This window comes from Planococcus citri, chromosome 1, assembly GCF_950023065.1.
Source record: "Planococcus citri chromosome 1, ihPlaCitr1.1, whole genome shotgun sequence".
In the NCBI taxonomy this organism is placed as follows: Eukaryota; Metazoa; Arthropoda; class Insecta; order Hemiptera; family Pseudococcidae; genus Planococcus; species Planococcus citri.
In genome coordinates this window covers 71,857,079-71,879,922 of record NC_088677.1, presented here as the reverse complement: position 1 = coordinate 71,879,922, position 22,844 = coordinate 71,857,079, and the positions used below count along the sequence as shown (strand labels likewise).

At 34.9% G+C, this 22,844-nt stretch overlaps 1 protein-coding gene across 1 annotated transcript in view; it reads left to right on the top strand.

The window, feature by feature from the left end:
- The first annotated feature begins 303 nt into the window (after positions 1-303).
- GEFmeso (Guanine nucleotide exchange factor in mesoderm) overlaps positions 304-22,844 on the top strand; it is a 105,652-nt gene continuing 83,111 nt past the window's right edge. The window contains exon 1 of the mRNA XM_065370711.1: positions 304-593. Coding sequence (XP_065226783.1) covers positions 536-593 — 58 coding nt within the window. The 5' untranslated portion in view covers positions 304-535. The remainder of the gene's footprint in view (positions 594-22,844) is intronic.

Here is a 22,844-nt window from a genome sequence, read left to right as displayed (position 1 = left end):
AAGGTTCAAAGATGGAATAAGGCAATAAGCGAACTTGGCGAACGTAAAAGTTTCTAATAAAAAATAAAAATAATTGGTGTAGGCAAATGCAAAAGTACGACAAAATTGTTATCAACTAGAAATAAATTTAGAGAAATTATGCAAAATTTGCCTGCAAGCTGCACTTCAGTCATCCTTCAAGTGCTTTTTAGCTGCACTTTAGCTGCACCATATCCCATTGGTGGTTGGTAGCACTGTTTGCGGCGCCGCGACGAACTTGCAACATGAACTTGGTCTTGCGTTCGTTCGGTGCGTGTGCGTCTAACTGCAGTTAGTTTACATGTTTGTTCGGTTCGTAGCAGACGTTCGAAGGTTTGAGTTATTCCGTTATCGTATTTTATTCTAAAGGATTAAATCGCCTGTTGATTCACCGGTATGCGTGATAAATTTACGACATTTTTATTGAAATTCTGAGTTTTGTTTGTTGAAACATTTCGCGTTGAACATGTGCAATCGGTCATCTTCTACGTGATTCGTTAACTCTGCACCTGCGACGATGCCTGCCGAAAATTGCAATTCCGATACATCTTCGTTGAATTGGGAAGAATTTTTCGGTGAGTAATTATCAAAATACTCGAATATTAATTATGTCACCTGTAATAGTGTTTATGATGTTTGTAGCATGTATTTATTTAATGAATGATGGTAGTTCTGAGGGGAAATGATTCATGAGGAAGTAAGTAGTTGATTTGTTAACAAGTGTTCGATTACGCTGTCATGTGAACAACGAATATCGCATATGGTGTCTGGAGATATCATCGTGGGTATAGTTTTTTTTTCTTCGAGAATTATATTAGATTCTGTGGAAGTAATCATTCTAATTATTTAATTCATCTCGACACTCGACAAGCACTTCCTTAGACGAATTCGAGTCTATTTTTTTCTTCGGTGATGTTGTGTTCGATGGGTCTTGTTGTTTTTGATTTGTCTGATTTGGAGGCAGTGGTGCTAAAGTTGGGGATAGATTTGGAAAAATAAGGCACGAAAGTTTCCGGTCGTAGAACAAGTTCGAACTTGTCAGCTTTTCCAGAAATGTATTTGTAATTGTAAAACGTAACTTCCAGGTTGATTATTTTCTTGGCTGTTACCAATATCTATCCTTATTATTATTTTTATTGATTATGATTATGCAAATGGAAAATTTCTAGTACACTATTGTTTTCTGGAAAAGTTTTGAAGGGCAGTTGCAGAAGAGCGAGAGAGAGAGTGATAAATACCGATTGTCTACGAATTAGGTAGCTTGTGCTAAGTAAACTGTAAACGAATAATTGTCAAGTTTTTCGATGAGTAGACGTTATTTTTAAAAGTATTTCGTTCGAACGGTGCTATGCGATTTTATTTTGATTTTTCATCGTTAATTGACCTATTGTATAGTGACGCATTTTTGATGTAGAACTGAAGAAATTAGAAAAAACGATTGTCATTTTTGATATTTTGAAGTTGAACCATTTTTTCCAATTCATTAAACAGTGTTGCCAAGAGTAGAAAAACTTTATGCCAATCTTATGTTATGAGATGATTTTGACATATTTTACGTTAATTTTACGTATTCGTATTGAAAGTGAACTTCAGACTCCTGGAAACATTTCAATGTAACGAAAAAAAAATCTTACCACATTTTAGTCATTTTTATACTTACCTTTTTTTTCAAAAAAAAAAAAAAAAAAAAAAATTAAAAAACCCTGATTTTAAGACTTTAATTTACGGAATCCTGAATCTAATGCGAAGATATATCTCTGTTTACAATGATTGAATTCTTCCCATCTCCATATTTTGTTCTAAGAAGGGTCAGTTAATTAAAAGGTCGCTGTATTTCATATTCATCCCACTTGAAATTCGATCGCCAGGAAGTTGAAAACAAATTCGTGCAGTGGTTTTAAAAATAGGTTGAATTGACCCTTGGTTCAGATTTTGAAAATATTCTCAAGGTAAACGATTGGTAAACAATTTTCATTTGCGAAAAAAAAACTAGGAATTGTTTATAAATATAAATTCTTGTATCTTTGTAAGGCCCCAAAAAATTGCTATCTATGTGTCTCTTTTTTCTCTGGAATACAAATTCGCAAGATTTATTGGAATTCGTAAAAAATTAATCTAAGAGAAATCAATACTATAAGATTGGCATAAAAATCATCAAAAATCAACAAAAAATTGATGAAATCGAAATTTTACCAGTTTTTTCTAGTTTTTATCGATTGTAACACTTTTTTTTGAGTTTTGATAATATAATTCTAACAGGTTTTCAATCATTTTTTGAATGCAATTTTCCCCAAATTATACTCATACCACACCACAAATACTAACCAGCTGTTTTTCATGTAAATAATTGAAGAGCTCTATTCCAAAGTGGCTTAAGACATTTTTTTCCCAAAAAATGGCTTTAAAATTTTTTATGCTATTTGTTCTGTTTCCAAAGGTCGGTGCACCTTTCCTTTCTTTGGACATAGAACAAATTGCTTGTAGAAAAATTCACTTTGAAAAATCGATGACTGACCCACTTTGGAAGTAAAAATCTCCGTAAAACGTGCTTTTTTAAAAAATGACTTAACCCACTTTGGATTCATATTCATCGCCAAGTGAACCAGAAATGTTGACATTTCTTTGATGTGTGCTGAAAATAGGGACCAATTTATAGAAATTGCGTATCAAAGTTAAAAGTGAACAAATTTTAGAAATTTTGGTCATAAATACAAAAATTTGTGATTTTTCTATGCATTTCAAAATTTAAAAAAAAAATAATTTTAAAAGACCACTGAATCTGCTTAGAAAATATATAAATTGAAATTTTTGACCGCTTTTACGATTTATTTTTGGAATTTGATTTTGTAAATTTGGTAATGGAATTCAAATTTTCAAAACTTTTGCGCTTTTATTTTCTCCAATTTACACTCTCTATTTTACTTGAAATAGAATTTTTTCAAATTCTAAAAAACACAAAAAAATTTATTGACCGTCAAAAATTCCAGAATTTTTAGTTTTTTGGAATTTTTTTTTCTTCAAAATTTCAAAAATGGCATTTTTTCGAAATCTAAAAATGTCGAGCATTTTACAGATAGACAATATTGGGAAGATTTTTGCCTCTGAGTAATTTTGATTAAAGTTTCAAAGATGTCAGGGTGCTTTTAGATTTTTAATCAGTTTTTGAGATGAATTTGTATGATTTTTCAGGCCATGAAATAATGGTTTTGAAACGAATTTTAAAATCAATAAAATACAATTCTAGGGGCAGATTTGATTGTCCAATCAAATTCGATTCATCGATAAAAGGTGGACATTTTCAAAAAATTTCTGGAGACTTCGACGATTTTTCCTTGTTTTAATCTACATATTTCTCAAAGTAATATTATTATGTAAGTGAGTAGAGTGATTTTGAGAGATTTTCTCAACAGTTTGTTGACCTCTATGCAAAAAAAAATTCAAGTTGAAATTTTTTAGTGAGAAGCTGAAAGCTGTTTCTGAGACCGTAAGCTTTTTTCCTTATAACAAACACACGATTCCCCCCCCCCTCCCTTCTTACAACATGATATCAGAATCAATTTGTTTCCAGAATGAGATCTCTGGGTCATTCCACGTCAATTGGACCAAGAAGTGGTGGGTGGGTTCGGCGATTTTTTTGAAATTTTTCTTGTGGAAAGACCTTCCGAAGGGATGACCTATGCCGCAAATCGCAGCCCTCTAGCCCATTTTTAACGGCAGCCAGGGGGTGTCAAAGTTTTCAGTGAACCTAAAATATCATCCATTTCAGCAGTGGATTGCTCGATAACCGCGATACCTACAAAAATGGAACTTTTCCCAATAGTTAGGGGTTTTGAAAGGATTTTTGGTGATATCATAAAAAACAGTGTTGCCACTTTTTTTCGTACAAAAAATTAGCTCAAAAAGTTTCAAAACGTAGTTTTCATATCGTTCCGACTCTCAATAATTCTGAAAAAAATATATTATGGACAACTGTTCATGCTGAACAACATATTAAAAATTTGGGATGGTAACTTGTAACAAAGTCGATTTAAAAAAATTTAAACTTTGCGAAAAAATGCAATTTTTTTATTTAAAACATGAAAAAAAGTTTTGATTGGTAAAGTTGACCCATTTGACCCCTATTTTTACGTATCTGTTGAAAAAGTTGAAAAAACCCCTTCACTCGGTGAAATTAACTCATCACAAAAAAATCAAAATTCAAAAAAAAAGCAAATTTAATTTTTTTTGCTGTGAGTGAGATTTTTATCAACTTTTTCATGAAATACGTCAGAAAGTGGTCAAAATAAGACAACTGAATAAATTTAAACTTTTTTTGATGTTTGAAATTGAAAATTGCATTTTTTCGAATTTTGATTTTTTTGTGATGAGTTCATTTTATTGAGTGAAAGGAGTTTTTTCAACTTTTTCAAAAGATATGTAAAAATAGGGGTCAAATGGGTCAACTTTACCAATCAAAACTTTTTTTCATGTTTTAAATCAAAAAATCGCATTTTTTCGCAAAGTTTAAATTTTTTAAAATCGACTTTGTTACAAGTTACCATCCCAATTTTTTAATATGTTGTTCAGCATGAACAGTTGTCCATAATATTTTTTTTTCAGAATTTTTGAGAGTCGAAACGATATGAAAACTACGTTTTGAAACTTTTTGAGCTAATTTTTTGTACGAAAAAAAGTGGCAACACTGATTTTTATGATATTACCAAAAATCCTTTCAAAACCCCTAACTATTGGAAAAAGTTCCATTTTTGTAGGTATCGCGGTTATCGAGCAATCCACTGCTGAAATGGATGATATTTTAGGTTCACTGAAAACTTTGACACCCCCTGGCAGCCGTTAAAAAAGGGCTAGAGGGCTGCGATTTGCGCCATTGGTCATCCCTTCGGAAGGTCTTTCCACAGGAAAAATTTCAAAAAAATCGGCGAACCCACCTACCACTTCTTGGTCCAATTGACGTGGAATGACCCCTCTTTGAAATTACACCAGAAAGAAATATCGCCACAGTAATAAAAAAGAAAAAGAAATCAAAACGTTTAGCTTTAGCATCTTTAAAATGAGCTTTCTGTCTGAATATTCTGAGCAATCAAATTAATGACCATATTAGAGGAACACAAAATCGGCATACCTAATCAGGTATTGGTATTGGAGTGTGAAGATGAATATATAGAAAATACAAATTCATCTGCGAGTTCAGTTAGTCATTTCTTTTACTCTATGGATTTGTGTTTTTTATCGCTATTTGTCTCTATAATATTCATCTTCATATTCCAACATCTAATTATATGATAAAATACTTCTTTTTTTTCAAAATAACAGAAAGTTCCATGCTACCTCTCGTGCTTCAAAACAAAACTGCTTTTTATTCGTAGTCTCCCCCCCCCCCCCCTACAAAGCTCGCAATTTCGCCAAATTTTGTGTCATATTTCGGCCCAATTTCCGTCAAGATTTTTATGACTTGATTAAAATTCCACTATTTGCTGCCCAGATTTTTTTTCATTTTTTGGTCAAAGGCATTTTTTTTCCAAGTTTTTATTTTTGCTCAACTTGAGAATTGCCAGATGACCTTGTTTGCTATCGTTATAACAATTCTTTTTTCTTATTAATTTTTTAAAAATCTTTTCAAAAAGTGCTTTTGACTAATGATTTTACTCATGTTGTTGAATTATTTTTGAAAAAAAATTCCCAATTTATATTCACTTGTTTTGTTGGAAACTACGGATTTGAGCTTTTTCATAACTTTCCATTTTCCAAAAAAATGATTTTTCTTGAATAGTTCAACTTTTTTGTGTTTGGTCAATGGGCAGAGTACCATTGCACCCATTAAAGCAATTTGTTTCCCCAACATGGCAACCTGGAGAACCTCCAAAAGTTTAGCAAAGCAGTTTTCTTCATTTGTCACTCAAACGACATAATTTCAAATTCATACCTCAAAATAAGTACCATTTTTACTTTGAAATGTTCACCTAAATTCACCGCTTCGAGTACCTCTACTCTTTGCCATGCCTCGGGCCATTCTTCGTGTCCATTTGAGCAGTCCTGTTATCGACAAACTCGTACATTTCGCACGCGCAATACTCATTACCATAAAAATAAGCCATTTGTTTACGTATAAAAAATGATTTTCGCGAATCACTTACAACCATACCATCGTAAACAGAAACAGAGACCACGTCTTAGAGTTAGGTTGCCCAGCGACGCTTCGATGTGGAAGGGAATTATGTACGAGTACCTATGCACACAAGATGACGCTGATGCCTGAATTTGTACGTGCTCAGCTAACTTCCACGTGGTTGCCCATTACAGTTTATTGCAAATTATTGCACACAGGTATATGAAGAGGAGGCGAAGGGGCGATGCATGACCGAGTAATACGAAACAGGCGCCTTCGTTTTGTGGCCATGAAATCGTAGTCGTAGAATTGAATGATAACACGCTGCAGACCTCAGACGTGCAGACTACCTAGAATACTGCAGATCTGATCTGGCCACCGGGTTCGACTTGGAGTGAAACGTCCGGACTCTGGACTCCGGAGCCGGATGCCGGACACGAGATGGATAAATTGGCGGTTTGAATTTCGATGCGTTTAGATTCCGTTACATGTTTCCTAGAATACGGAACAGTATAATATGGACAGGCCACAGAGTACACAAACAAGCATCGACTGTACGGCCAATTAATGCAACATGTTGCCTACATGACAGCTATTAATTAATAGGTTTTTTGCGCCTATTTTTTTTTCACGTACGATGAGAGAGGCAGAGTGAGGGAAAAAACGATGATTATGCGATTACACGGACGCGCCAACCATCGGTATTCTGCGTTTTTTTTTTCAATTAATTCAATTGCCAGGCGTAAATTTGTATGTGTCTAAAAGATTTATAATATCGCGTAGACATATCGTACTATAGGCTACGTACAGTACACACTATACACGAACACATATACACAGGATGTAAGTAATTAAAGTGCGTATACGTACTATAATACGGATTAGGAATATGAAAATACATAATCGAATTCGAAGAATGTTAGATTGCTGCAGTCGAACGAAGGCGCAGGCGGCTCAAGCGGGGGGGGGGAGGGGGGACGTGGATGGCATTTTCATTAAAAATGCACGCGCATTTTAGTACATAGTGTATACTATGCCGAGAGGGAGTGTGCTATGTGCCCTATGTTAGGCGTTGTTTGATTTAGTACGAAAGTCCAAACCATAATATGCATATATACGCAGCTATAGGGAAAAAGTCGTGAATATACATAAGATCCGTTATTACGATACTTCTCTCTTATATTCGATGGTATTTTGACATCGTTCCTTCTTTCGCCTTCGCTTCTCGCGTGGTAATTGAATCGCAACATGAGAACATGTGCTGTGTGTAAACTGTGTAAAGGCACGTTTCCTAAGTGATTATCTTTCTCTTATGATCTTCTGGTTCTATATATTATACAATCCGTAAATAGTGATTCTTTTCTTTTTTGGTCGATGACTCCTCGTATATAGGTACTGTTTGAGCTTATGGGGGTTCAGTTCAACTACGAAATGAAACAGCCACGAATCGAGAGTCGATGGGTTATCGCGATTTAGTTGGTAAATCTGTGTAGAGTAAAATCGATTGAAGAATGGAACATCGTAGTATCGAAAACTGTGGCAAGAATTAAAATGAAATAACATTGGCCAGATGGTTCAAGTTGAACTTGCTAATTGAAACATCAAAAAAAAAAAAAAAAATTCACAGGAACAGAAATAAATCAATAATTTATTCTATACAATTTTATTTTTTTCCATTTTTTTTTTCGTACTAATTTTAGACTTTTACTGAATTGAAAAAACATGCAAAAAATACATCATCTAGCCAAAAGCCATTTCAGATGCTAAAGTGCATTTTTCGATTTTTTTTCTCGATTGAGGTAAAAATTAGAGAAAAACTCAAAATTTTGGCCAATTGAACTAACAGCTGAAATATGGCAGGTGTTTACCCTATTTTCGTGTTTTCCTTCAAAACAATTGGAAACAGCTTCGAACTGTATTCAGCTGTTCTGCAATTCTGCAGCCTCCAGCAGGATTTCTTGAAAATGAAAATGTTCACAAAATTTTATCCAATGAAGTTGAAGAACTAAATCGCTGGAAAAAATGTCTTAAGGTGAGCATTTGCGCGCAAATTCCACAAATGGACGTTAGGTACTTGCTTATATTTGCGATTTTCAGCGTGAAAAGTTGTCCAACAAACTGAAAAACATTTTTAAAAAACGGGACAAGAGTGAGACAACTTCTCAAATTTTATTTGAATGGAAAGGAGAAGAGATTCGATTATTACTATCAATTTTTTTCACAACTCAAGAAAGCATTTCGAGTTTTTTTTTCAATTCAAAATTTTCGGGTGTTCAGATCTTTGTCCTGAAAATTTATCACCACTTAAAAATAAATATGAAATAAACAAATCATTTTTGCAAAAATACCTCAATATTTTTCAGAAGGGAGAGTCTCAAAGTTAGAAAATAGAAAAACAGACAAAAGCAGGGCAATTTCTCAAATTTTATTCGAATGGAAGGGGGAGAGGTTCAATATTATTACTATCAATTTTTTCATCTACTTCAATAAGCATTTCAATTTTTTTTCTCAATTCAAAGTTTTCAGATGTTTAGATCTTTTAAAAATTTATCACTACTTCAGAGAAAATTTTTAATTCAAATTTTTAAAATTAGAGAAGAATAAATGCGGAAAATTTTTAATTTTTAATTGGAATAAACAAGTCATTTTCAGAAGAGGGAGTCTCAAAATTTTTGTTCCACAATTTCAAAATAGAAAAGAGTGAGTAAAAGTCTCAAACAATCAGAACCAATACCAAAATTATTTTAAAATTAAAATTTCGGTATTTTCAATTTTTTCCTCAAATTTTTTTTTTTTTTTTGGATTTGGCTCTTTCAGTTTGGATTTTTCATTTTTTAAGAAATTAACAATTTGGAGTTTTTCCCTACGGAATTGTTCAAAAATCTCAGATACTTTTCTCACCAAAAAAATTGTCAAAAAATCACTTTTTCAGTGAAAATATGCTGAACAGAAAAGTTTTATTTTTTGCCAAAAATTATTAAAAATTGTCAATTTTTTGCTAAAAAAACTCAAAAAGCCTAATTTTTTTCCAAAAATTGCTTAAAAGTCTCGTTTTTTTGCCAAAGTTTCCAAAAAAATGTTCCTTTCTTGACAGAAATTGAAAACCATTTTTTCAATTTCATGTTGAAAATTGCCGAAAAATCCTGCTTTATTGCCAAAATGTTGCAAAATTATGCACTTTTATGGAAAAAATGTGGAAAAATTGTCATTTTTTGTCAGTAATTGTCAAAAAGTCCTTTTTTTTAGCTTTTTAAACAAAATATTCTGGCTTTTTTGTGATTTTTTTCTTGTAATAAAATGTTTTGTTCGCGTTTTATGAGTTTTTTGATTACTTTTTTAAACTTTGGTCATTACCATACGAGAGTTATTTTTTTTTCAAATTTGGCCCCAAAATAGAGGGGCAGGGTTACCCTGTTTCATTACAGCTATTTGCATTTTTTTTTTAACAATTACGGGAAAAAAAGTACCCACGATGATAATTTTATTAAAAACACTCAAACAGTTGAAAAATTTGAAAAACGAAAAATTTAGATGAGAAAATATCGTCAACTCCTTCCCTCCCCCCCCCCCTTCGAAAAAATATTGGAATTCTCCTCTTCGAAAAAAAGTCGTGAAGTGTTTGCAGAATGCCTCTCCAATGAAAAATTGAAATATTGGAAGTATTTTTGACACTTTTCTCCCTCCAAGAAATCTTAAAATGTCCAAATACATTGAAAAGCGAAAAATTAACTGATAAACTATTGTCCCTCCCCCCCCCCCGCGAAGAAATCGTGAAGTGTTTGAAAAATGTCCTGCTGCAGTCTTGCTTTTTCATTTTGAATAATTTTGTAAGACACATTACATTTATTATAGTCTTCTCTAAACAAAAATTCAATTCTACATTTTCATAAAACTTCGTGATCGTCGAGTGTAATGCGATACCTCCAGTTCCACTCTCTAAGCTGCGATCATATTCCGCGTGAAGTCTCACTTTTCACAAAATTCCGTTTAATTGAGTCGAGAGATTACCGGAATATTATCAACAGTCGATTTCCACTCGTTCCTCAAGTTTCCCCAGCAAAACAATCGCGTTCACAGAGAGAGGGAATCCGGAAACATTCGCGAGTATAAAATGGGTTTAAAAATTATTGTGAGTGGTTTTTCTACGGTTTCTCGAGTCTATCGTCGCGACATAAAAGTGTTCGGAAGAGCTTATAGAGGCATATTTACACGCATAAGCGTCGGATCGCTTTAATCTTTGGATTACTCGTAAGTATATACTTAGGGAGGAAATGTTCAACCGAGATGTTCTGTTCAGAAATTGACATGACATGACATGAGTGATTTCTGATGAATTCATCGCAAAAGTCTCACAAGGGAATGTGCCAATTAAAATTAAACTTTACTCATTCTATATGGCAGGGATTAATATTACCACATTGAGCCCCCCGCTGTTTATAAATTTGCCCAAGTAATAGAATCGAAAGAGCAATTTGTTCAAAAATTTTCAATTCGAAGTTTTTCTGTGCCTCAGTTTTGAAAGAAGTGATTATAAATTAGCAGTACACCTCAGAACCTGTTTCAAAAAATGGTTCATGAAATAATCATTGTGTTTTTATGAACAAAAAAAAACAAAAGCAACCCTATGCATTTGAATTGGTCAAGATTGAGCACGTTTTGTGAACACCTTGTACCATTGCACATGGATAAAAATATTGGAATCCTCTTTTCCCCTTCGCATCTCGAATCATTTCTCAATTTCTCGTAAAAAAAATTCAAACCCGTGTAATTCGTCATTTGTGTCACTACAGCATCTTCACCTGGTAAAAAAAAATTGGTCACTGGTCAAAACGTACTCCTATAGCACATGCTGTACTTATTTCACTTTCGTTCACGGTCACGTTTTTTCTATCAATACTTTAATCCTTTACGCTGCTCTCGTGAGACTGCGGCTCGGCGGCGGTTTTATCAAAGGAGATCCAAAGTCAGCGGGCGAAACTGCGATTTTAAACGAACCTTTTCGGACGCATCACGATCGAAGACCGACGTCGACGTTGAAATATCGTATATGTAAAAATCTTGGCAGCAAAGACGACGGAGACAAATTCCAAGTCCGAAGACAAGGTCGACACTCGGCATGGTTTGGTGTTGCGTAACCTGGAAGATCCAAAGATCGAAGACCGCCGCATCTTCATTACACACGACCATTCGTGCGCAAGTTGTATTATAGGTAAATTTACGACCGAAAGAATTACCTTATTACGGTAAGTAAGTATTCAGAAAAAGAAAGAAGTTTCGCGCAATGCCTTCCTATATACCTACCCACGTTTTACATACTGATACGATTTATTACACTAGTGTTCGAAATGTGACACTTGACTATTTCAATTAGCGTAGCGCGCTTTCAATCAAAACATCAAAAGCTTTACAGCTTTCACTCTTTGTCGGCCATTGAAAAATGGCAAGGGGAAAAAACTCCATAACGCCGAGCGTAGGCTATTTTACGATATTCTGCGTAGAAAATCGCCGCTCTCGCGTATATCTAGTTGTAAAATATAGTAGAATAGGTATAAAAAAAATATATACAAGAATAGGCGCATACGAAACGCTGCAGCCGTTCACCGATCTTTTACCTGCTCGTCCTGATGGCCTGCTGGTTGACCTTTCGAGTCTTTTGTAACGATTGTGTGATCGATTGCTGAGATTTCCAGTTACCTTTTTTATATAATTTCGTGAAGGGAATTAACCTTTCAAAACGATAATGACCGCGATGATTGTGAAAGCGAACACGTGACGGCCTACCAACTACCATCTTCCGAGGGTTTTTTCTTTACTTTTTTTTTGCTCGATTTTTTCCAAGAAATTTGTGTTGGTGTTTTTATACGTGTTGTAGATCGACACATGTGGATATTCTATTGTTATGAAAAGGAGGGTTCTTCGATTCTTCGGGCTTCGACCTTCGGGCCATTTTGCATCTACAATTATTATATGGGGTTGAGAAAAGCACACGAGTGGTCCGAATGATTATATATTACAGGATGGGTTGATGTCTTAGAAACAAACTCAAGGGGTAAGTGAGGAAAAGATAATGAAACGTCCATCAAAGTTTGTGACACGATGAAGGAGAAGAGTGCACTTGGATCTTTTTTTTGGATGGGTAGAATTGATTGTGATAGTTTTAGAAATTATTGCACTAACATTTACGAGAATTGACATCAATTTCGTGAGTTTAAAATTGTATTTTTAGAATCGAATAAATGTCCAGGTCGCTGAACAATGAATGCAAAATAAAACTTTGCAGGGGCATCGTGTTCCAAAAGAAGCACCAAACATATTAATATGGTTTACAAATCGATTTATGTCTTGAATTCCTTGAGGGGGAGGCAGGGAGAGGGTCAGACTGAAAAAGTAGTAATTTTAAAAATGGGCAGTGAAAGTTGTAAAAGTAGTGAATTTAATCAAAAAAAGGTAGTGAAAAAATGAAAAAATTCATTAATGTATTCATTTGTATTGTTTTTTTAAAAAATAATTTTGATTGAAATTAAAAATACTTTGCATACAATTTTTCTTCCATTTCAATTTTGTTGAAAATTTTCCTGTGAAAAATTTGACTTTGTTAATCAGGGTGTCCATTCTCCTAGTAAACCTGGAAAAGTCAGACAAAAGTCAGGGAATTTCGTAATTTTTTTCATTTCTCGAAATACAGATTTTCAAGAGTTTTCTCCCTCGCTTGGACCTGTTCTGTTTTCTTTTTCAAAATCAACTTTCTTCAATAAAACATCATTAAGTTCTAAAATTTTAAAAGCCAAAAAGTAAACTCCTCATCCTCTTACAAAAAAGGGTGGTTTTTATGCCTCTCAATGTATGTACAAATTATATCATAGAAAATTGGAAAAAATAATCCGGAAAATAGGTCTGGAATACTTAGAAGTCGAGAAAAATGACTTGCCGAAAATAGTGGATACCCTGTTAATTTTTTTTTGTGTGTGAAGGGGCGGTGGTCGAGTGGAGAACTCCCCCCCCCCCGCAAAAAATCTTTCTTGCCTAAAAATATGGCAAATTTGTTAACAAAAAAATGCGCTTTTGATCATAATTTTGGCTTTCACTTAAAAAATTCCGACGTCGTATCGTCAAGAAATGTTTTAAAATTGTAAAAAATTAATCTTTGCTTACCCTTTCATCAAAATGTATCCGAGTAATAACCACTCGTCAGAAATTCAAAATTTTATCAAACGTTTTTCATAATGTGAGCAAAAATTAATATTTTATACGACCATCATAAAAAAGCAAGCAAAGATGAAATTTTTATGAATTTTTTCAACATTTTTAGTTGATATGGCATCGGATTTTTTTCCCAACTTTTCAAGTGCAATAATGCAAAAATTATATTCAAAAAGCGATTTTTTTTGTGATGAATTTGTCTTCTGTTCAAGCAAGAAAAAATTTTTTATTTTTCTACTGTATCAAAAAAATGACAAATTATTTCACAGAGTAAGTATCTAACAGGTAGTGAAAGTAGTGAAAAAGTAGTGAATTTTGTCAAAAGGGTAGTGAAAAAATGAAAAAATTCAAACGCGCAATCAAAAACTTTCAAATAATTGAAAAAAAGTTGACCTATTTTCGATGAAACTGGCAACAGTGTTGAAATATGTGACGTCAAACAGGTCAATTTTCTTCAAATTTAAATTTTCTTAAAATTTTCCTGTGAAAAATTTTACTTTGTTAATTGAAGAACGTAACGAAAAAGTAGTGATTTTTTCAACAAAACAAATCTGTTGTATGCCATATTTCAACATTATAGAAAAAATATATTTTTTAAAATTTTTTATTGCAATTTCGTATTTTTTCGCAATCTTTAAAAATTATTTTCTCAAAAATTCCACAAAACATTATCACAGTTTTTTAGTATTAAAATGTAACTTATTCTGAATCCTACGTGACCCTAAAACCAAGGTTGAGTGATCTGGGACCTGGGAGAAGGGGGTGAGGAGCTCAAAATTTGGCCCCAAATCGAAAATCGAGTCACCCAGAAAGACGCTTGCGACTCAAAATTTCGAAACTAATTCTGAAATCTTGTTGGTCCTAAAATTAGGATGCAATGCATTTTTCGACATTTTGGGTCCAAAACCACGCATAGAAGGTGAAGAAACATCGAATAAAATCAGAGGATACCTTTTATTTTTCGTTCGAGCTTCTATAGAATAAGCTAGCTGACCCCCTCTGTCTCCTGCTCCACCGAAAAGATCTTTGGAAGCCATTTCAGAGCTATTTCATCATTTCCAGCGAATTTTGATTTTTCTCCAGTACAACTGCTAAAAGGCCAAGAACGAAGTTCAGAAACAGAACTTGCAGTAAGAAGGGCTCCATTGACAACATCCCAATCAATTTCATCGATCGTAACACAAATCGAAAAAAATAACAGTATCTTATCGATAACAAATACATCCTAATATTTATCTGTATTCTCTTTGTAACACATCTGTCAACACATTTTATATGTACGTACAAAATCACCCCACATACAGCGCATTCGACATATCCCGACCACCCTCATTTCGTACGTAATCATCCATTTGTGAAAAAAATCCCATAAAAAATTAATTTCAACGGTATTCTCCATCTCTTTGACCTTGGTTCAGGGTAAATCGAGTTATCTCCATTGGAAAAACAAAACTATAGGAAGATACCGAAAGAGAGACCCAACTCGGGCGATTCGAACTGCAGGGTGCAATATAGATTACCAAATGGGGAGGAGCTGTTGCCTGTTACCATCCGCATTATGTCATATTATCGGTCAAGTTCAATTTACTCGGGCATCGGATCGGGGTTGCCAGTGCCAGAGCCAGCGTCGATGCTGCAGTCGTCATGTCGGCTTCATTTTATATGAGGGTGATTCCCGAGTCTAGTCATCCGCACTCGGGTTATCGGAGTCTTGACGGTGACGTCATTTTTACACTTATGCATCTGGGACTTATTGGGTATTACAAAGTAAAGCAAATACGTATATAGGGGTCTTGGCAATACTTTTTCTTTCATCTGGGCACGGATACGCGGAAAAAAAAGAAGGGAAATCGAGATCAAAGCGTTGCTAAAAGCCAGACTACACGTTCGCGTATCGTAATATTATATTTGGGAGTCCAAAGCTCGCGCCTGGCTTGGCGATTCTTATCTTCAATAAAGAGAAACTCTCATAGGTGAAAATCCAAATCCGTTCGTTTCTTATCTCGATCGATCTAATTCTAATACGATTATAAGTGGTATTCGCACCCGATACAATGTCTCTTTATCACTTCCTAATGGTTTAAAAATATACTCACTCGTATACCGTAGCTTTTCGAGAGTACAAAATTTCTATTACTACATACCTACAGATGAAAAATAACAACGACGAAAATAAAAACAAAACGTGATCAATGTATAAGAGTCTATGATCCCCGTACGTCTCGTGGGCATAACGACTCTTCGGCTTTATTATCTCATCCAGCTATCTCATTACCGGTATTGTTATCGCTGCGGAGCAGGTCGTATACATTCTAGCTTGCATATAGCATATATATATATGTACAATTCATTTGAAAACTATACGAGGAGCGTATAAATATATTAAAATCATAATAAGTCGACTGCAGCGAGGGCAAGGGCGAGGGCGTTCGCGTTCTTTTGCATCAGACTATTCCTCGAGACCGGATAGTTTTTATAATTCTTTGCACTGAATCGAGATTATAAACAACGTTACTTTTGCTCCTTACTTCTCGACTCGTGCATTTTTTGAACACGCGCTTCGGGCATCTGTCGTGACTAAATTTCATTAATTATTCACGCCGCCGCGCCGCTATAGCTCACACCGCTGTACTATTTCCACATACGAGTACGTATTTTTTTTGCCGATGCTATACATAAATACGCGAATGTACTCAGGTATTTATAAATTCTTCGCTAAGGGCACGCGACTCGAAGCACGATGTTGCGAAAAAAATAACAAGACCAACAGAACGATTCCGAAAGATGCATTTTACTTCTATCGAGTAAGTATTCCCCCTCATCTGTTTGCCATTCAAATGCAGCATACGTGCAATGTGCATTAAACAAAAAAAAAAAATGATGATGGAAAAAAACACAACACGACCAACCCTTCTGTATAGCTTTCGACACGTCCATTTTCGAAAACGAAAACAACGAAACAAAAGAACTATATACGAATATAAATTACGACTTACGAATCACCATCGTAGACGAGCGTTTAATTGTTTTCGGAGCTTAGACAAAAGGTTATTGCGAACAGGAAATGCATTATGGTGATTTTTGTCGTCGCGACGCGACCAGAAATGAATCGAGGTGCTATATGACTTTGTCATCATCGGTAGTCGTAGTATTGTTTTGGTTTGACTTCTTTGCTCGATTCACTTTTGTTTTTTTGCGATGAATGACAGTGCTTTGAAATAAGTATTAAGATGGTAAACGCATTGTCTGGTTAATATAAAGGAAAGGTGGAGGAGGCTGCAGGGAAAATGGGGAGTAGGGCTGAGAGAAGAGAGGATTTATTTTAGTGGATCGGTTTCGTGTGTTCTGATTGGAGATCTATGAAAAAATTTGATGAGACTTTTGCACCAAGGCCCAAGGGGTCATTCCATGCCAAACCAGTCTTTGCACAAAGGTTCGCCGATTTTTTTTTTTCATACTTTGCCAAAAACTGACTGGAAATCTACTCCACTTTTTGGGAAAAATCAAACAATCAAAATTATAAAAACTTGTGGTTGAATCAGACACACATTTGAATCTGTGGGTGTAATGAGACTGAAGTAGATACTTGTGGTTGAGACAAGACACAGAATTCAACACACGTAATGACCTGTGGTTAATTCAGACACAGTTTTCCATCAGTGGGTGTTTTCAGCCCAAAGTAAGGACCTGTGCTGTCTGTTTCAAACACTGGTCCTAACTTAGGTCTGAACACACCCACTGATTGAAAGGGTGTCTGTTTCAATTTTTCAAACACTGGTCCTAACTTGGGTCTGAACACACCCACTGAATGATGTCTGTTTCAAACACGGGTCCTAACTCAGGTCTGAAAACATTCACTGATTGAAATGGTGTCTGTTTCAAACACTGGTCCAAACTTGGGTCTGAACACACCCACTGATTGAAATGGTGTCTGTTTCAAACACTGGTCCTAACGTAACATGGTTCTGAACACACTCACTGATTGAAATGGACAATGGTGTCTGTTTCAAACACTGGTCCCAACTTGGGTCTGAACATGCCAACTGATTGGGGTCTGTTACAAACACTAGTTCAAACTTGGGTCTGAACACACCCACTGTTTGAAACAGTGTCTGTTTAAAACACTGGTCCTAACATGGGTCTGAACACACTCACTGATTGAAATGGACAATGGTGTCTGTTTCAAACACTGGTCCCAATTTGGGTCTGAACACGCCCAATGATTGGGGTCTGTTACAAACACTAGTTCAAACATGGGTCTGAACACACCCACTGATTGGTGTCTGTTACAAACACTAGTTCAAACATGGGTAACACACCCACTGATTGAAATGGTGTCTGTTTCAAACACTGGTCCCAACTTGAGTCTGAACACATCCACTGAATGGTGTCTGTTTCAAACACTGGTCCAATCTTGGGTCTGAACACACCCACTGATTGAAATGGACAATGGTGTCTGTTTCAAACACTGTTCCCAACATGGATCTGAACACACCCACTGATTGGAGTCTGTTACAAACACTAGTTCAAACATGGGTCTGAATACACCTACTGATTGAAACAGTGTCTGTTTCAAACACTGTTCCCAACATGGGTCTGAACACACCCACTGATCGGGGTCTGTTACAAACACTAGTTCAAACATATGGGTCTGAACACACCCACTGATTGAAACAGTGTCTGTTTCAAACACTGGTCCTAACTTAGGTCTGAACACATCCACTGATTGAGATGGTGTCTGTTTCAAGCACTGGTCCCAACATGGGTCTGAACACACCCACTGAATGGTGTCTGTTTCAAACACTGGTCCAAACTTGGGTCTGATCTTAGGTTTGACCACGCCCACTGATTAAAGGGGTGTCTGTTTCATACAGTGGTCCTATCTTGGGTTGAATACACCCACTGATTGAAATGGTGTCTGTTTCAAACACAGGTCCTAACTTTATCTTTTGGTCCTTCGGTTTTTTCTTCTTTTCGTCTTTTCGTCTCCATCAGTGGATGTTTTCAGACCCAAGTTAGGACCTGTGGTTGAGTCAGGCACCGTTTTCTATCAGTGGTTGTTTCCAGACCCAAGTAAGTACCTGCGGTTGAGTCAGACACAGTTCTCAATCTGTAGCCCAGCTACCTCAGATCATTTTCCCTGTTTTAAATCAAGTTTTTCTAAATATCGCCAAAAACCCACCAGAAATCTACTCCACTTTTTGACCAAAATCGAACGATCGAAATTATAAATACCTACCTGCAGTTGAGTCAAGTCACACATTTGAATCTGCGGGGGTAATGAGATGAGACCCAAGTAAATCGTCACTCTTTTTTTTCAAAGTGGGTAGCTAAGATTCGAACTGCGCGACCCCGAATTGATGAAAATTGACGACGTGTTTCACAATTTTCATTATTTTTTGACATTTTTTCTATGAATGAGATGGAGGAGGACTGGAAGAACATTTAATCGTAAATTTCAACACCTGATAGCGACCTCATATGGAGAATCTATTTTTTCAATAATGCTACGAATATTTCGGTGGCTGTTTCAATTATTTTTTCAAGGTTTTTAATTTTTTTTTCTTTATTAAAATGTTCAGTTCAATGGCATATTTTTGATTCAGCGAATCGTTCGAAAAATATCGTTCATTATGATGAAGATGACTGTGCATTTTACATTCTCTCACTTGAATTGAATATTTGCTGCAAACCTTTTGTTTGAATTTTTAAAAAAGTCTTAATCTTATTTTGAAAAATTGTAAAGGCAATATCGTTTACTGTATGTCCGTGTTCGTTTCCTCGATATTCTATTTTATTGCATAATTTTTTAATAATTGATTTTGTTTCTTTGTTTCAGGTGAGTTTAAAAAATATTCCACATTTGTGAGAATAAGAAAAAAAAATTATTGGGGTTGACTGAAATGAGCTGGTAAGATGCATGTTTAATTTCGAAATAATATGATTAAAAAGTTATTAAATTGCCTCGATAACACTACTTAATAGGTAGAAGTTGTTGAATTATTTGAAAATTTGTTCAAAAGATTCATAACATATACAATGGTTTACATGGCATATAAACCGTCGAAAAGGTCAAATAATCGTTAGAAATAGTGTATAAAGTTATTGAAAAATTATTCAAGTAATGTTCTGATGTCCCAAAAATTTGTTATAAATTGGTTCAAAAATTGTTCAAAATGTCATAAAAGTTAAAAAAATTGCTAAAATTACAAAGTGTCGTGGGTCATTCCACGTCAATTTGACCAAAAAGTGGTAGGGGGTTCGGCGATTTTTGTGAAATTTTTCCTATGGAAAGACCTTTCGAAGGGATGTCCAATGGCGTAAATCGCAGCCCTCTAGCCCATTTTTAAAGGTAGCCAAAGAGTGTCAAAGTTTTCAGTGAGCCTAAAAAATCATCCATTTCAGCAGTGGATTACTCGATAACCGCGGTACCTACCAAAATGGAACATTTTCCCATAGTTAGGGGTTGTGAAAGGCTTTTTGGTGATATCATAAAAATCAGTGTTGCCACTTTTTTTCGTACAAAAAATTAGCTCAAAAAGTTTCAAAGCGTAGTTTTCATATCGTTCCGACTCTCAAAAATTCTGAAAAAAATATTATTATGGAAAACATTTCATGCTGAACAACATATTAATAAATTGGGATGGTACCATGTTGTAAAGTTGATTTTAAAAATGTTAAAGTTTGCGAAAAAATGCAATTTTTTAATTTAAAACATGAAAAAAGTTTTGAGAGGTGAAGTTGACCCATTTGATCCCTACTTTTACGTATCTGTTGAAAAAGTTGAAAAACCCCTTTCACTCGATGAAATGAACTCCTCACAAAAAAATCAAAATTCGAAAAGATTCAAAAAAATGAACGAATTTTTTTTTTTTTTTTGTGAGTGTAATTTTTGTCAACTTTTTCATGAAATACCTCAGAAAGAGGTCAGAATAAGACAACTGAATAAATTTAAACTTTTTTTGATGTTTGAAATTGAAAATTGAATTTTTTTCGAATTTTGATTTTTTTGTGACGAGTTTATTTCATCGAGTGACACGTTTTTTTCAACTTTTTCAACAGATGCGTAAAAATAGGGGTCAAATGGGTCATAAAAATTGTCAGTTTATTTCATATGATTTGCACCACATTTTAAATAAATTGTTTCTACTTTAACCATTTTAATTTACATAAGGGCATTTCAGATATTTATCCAAGCATAAAAAACGATTTTTTGTAACATTACTTGGATAATATTATTTGCACGAGTACATATTTTCAATTTTTTTTTGGTATTTTTAACAAATTTTGTTTTTTTTTCTCCATCATTTTTACGTCATTTTGAATCATTTTATCACTATTAAGTAGGATATCTAATAATAATTGAGAAAATTAAAAAAATCAAAGGGTTGAAAAATCTGACTTTATTTTTACTTGAAGCTTATTAAAACTTGAATGTGTAGAATTTTTCATGCTGAAAATTGCTGCGAAATGCTCCAGGATTTTTTGTGGTTGGAAGAAGTAGAAAAATAAAGTTTACTTGTGCCTACATAATTTCAATTCAATTTCATATCATTTCAACAAATTTAGCAAATTTCAACTCAGATTTGTAGAAATTTCACCGATTGGCAGCAATATTTAGGGTAATTCATGTGGCCCTCTTCATTAATACATTTTGTAATAACGTTGGCAATCCAAACAACCATGATTATAGCGACCTTTAGTTCAAAATAAATACAAATTTGATCGTATAATTTACCCTTATCGAATTTCGAATCTTCCATCGAGAGGAGAAGATTACTTTGTCGGATTGATTAAAACGGAAAATATCCGGTACCGGTGGATAAACCATCTGACGGATGGATTTTTCAATACCACCGAAGCGCAATTCCCGGTCGGCTGTACACCGTATGTACCTATTTTTTGATGATCGACAATCGCACGGATTTCGAAGCGTATAAACGAAGGTATTCGATACGCTGCTGGTATATTTTATATGTAGTATACCGAAGAGTACAGACGACTGTGGCTGATGCGGCGGCGGTGTTATTTTGTACATAAATGAGCGAAGAAGAAGCCTATCGTACCTACGTAATACAGTACAATGTTATTTCACGCCATAGCCAACTGTACTAGCCACAGGATCTTCTCGATCCGGTAGTAGAGATCTCTCAGCGGTGACCATACTGGCTAATCTTATCGCTAATCGAAGCGATCAAATTTTTAGTACGTAGACGTACATACGTAGGAGGTCGCAACGACGGTAAAAGAAAACAGAGAAATGTCGTAAATATAAATAGTCGTCCGACTGTGAGACCGAGATAAAAATTCTTCGCATCTTTGGTAGTGTTGTATCGAAACCGAGCGCAACATATGGCCAGATTAGAGCAATCAAATCAAATTAACCCTAGAGAATAGAAAAAGTCGTTTACTCAGCGGATTGATTTTGTTCTTAGACTGTTATCGAATGTTATAGAAACGAATATTGCGAAGTGTTATTTCAAACCTTAAGTGATTGGAGCATGACGAGGATGCCGGTTGTACCGGATATTATAAAATTGATAACATTTACCCACTCGATGGTCGTCGAAATTGAACTAGATTAAGGTCTACAGAAGTACAGAGGAGTGTGTTTTTATTTACATAATATGAAAATTAATATTATGAAGACGGTAAATCTCTGTTATGTAGGTAAAATCCATATCGGACTTCATTACAAGCAATTTGAAACTATGGCGAAAGTGATTTCGTATATCGATTTACATCACTCTCATTGTCAGTCTCAGATTCCTTACCTACGATTTCTAATTATGCGCTGGATTCCATTTTCCCATCGAAATTCGAATTGTGAATCTCGTTTTACCTCGAAAAGAAATTCCAAGACGATATTTTTGATGATTCGAAAAAGAGGTTGCCGCCGCCGACCTCTTATATACAGACTCCAGACTTTGCGCAGAAAAATTATGGTACTCGGTTACGTATAAACGGATTCCATATTTGGATATTCGAGGTGGTTTTTTTCTTTCTTTTCTGTGTTCTGGAACGCGATGAAAACAGGGAAGAACGTGACTAAGAATTATATTCCGCAATTATACGCGAGAGGTACAACTCAGCCAGTCTCGGATTATTCTGTTCTATGTAAAAGTATTTTTATACTATCTATAGTGTTATAGTAGGCTCGAGGGTTTGTGTAAAAATAAAATTTTACTCGAAGAGTTCGCCAATGATACAGCATACAGCTTGCTTTTGGTAGATTTTTCGAAATACCTGCCTTTACTAAGTACCAGTATTGAGTATACCAAGAATCTATACCTGGTTTAGGTTGTGTGTTTTTCTCAGATGATTATGGGGAAGATGGACGGCAGCGATTCTCATGTTCTTATAGACAAACCGGTCGATATGGTTTGAAAATTTTTATAAGATGTGGACGGGTCCGTGATCCAGGCATCGACTTTGTTCGGTTTACTTTAGTTTACCTTGTTGCTGGATTTATTCTGATTATCGTGTGCTCTATGTTTACTATTTCTTTTATCGTTGTTAT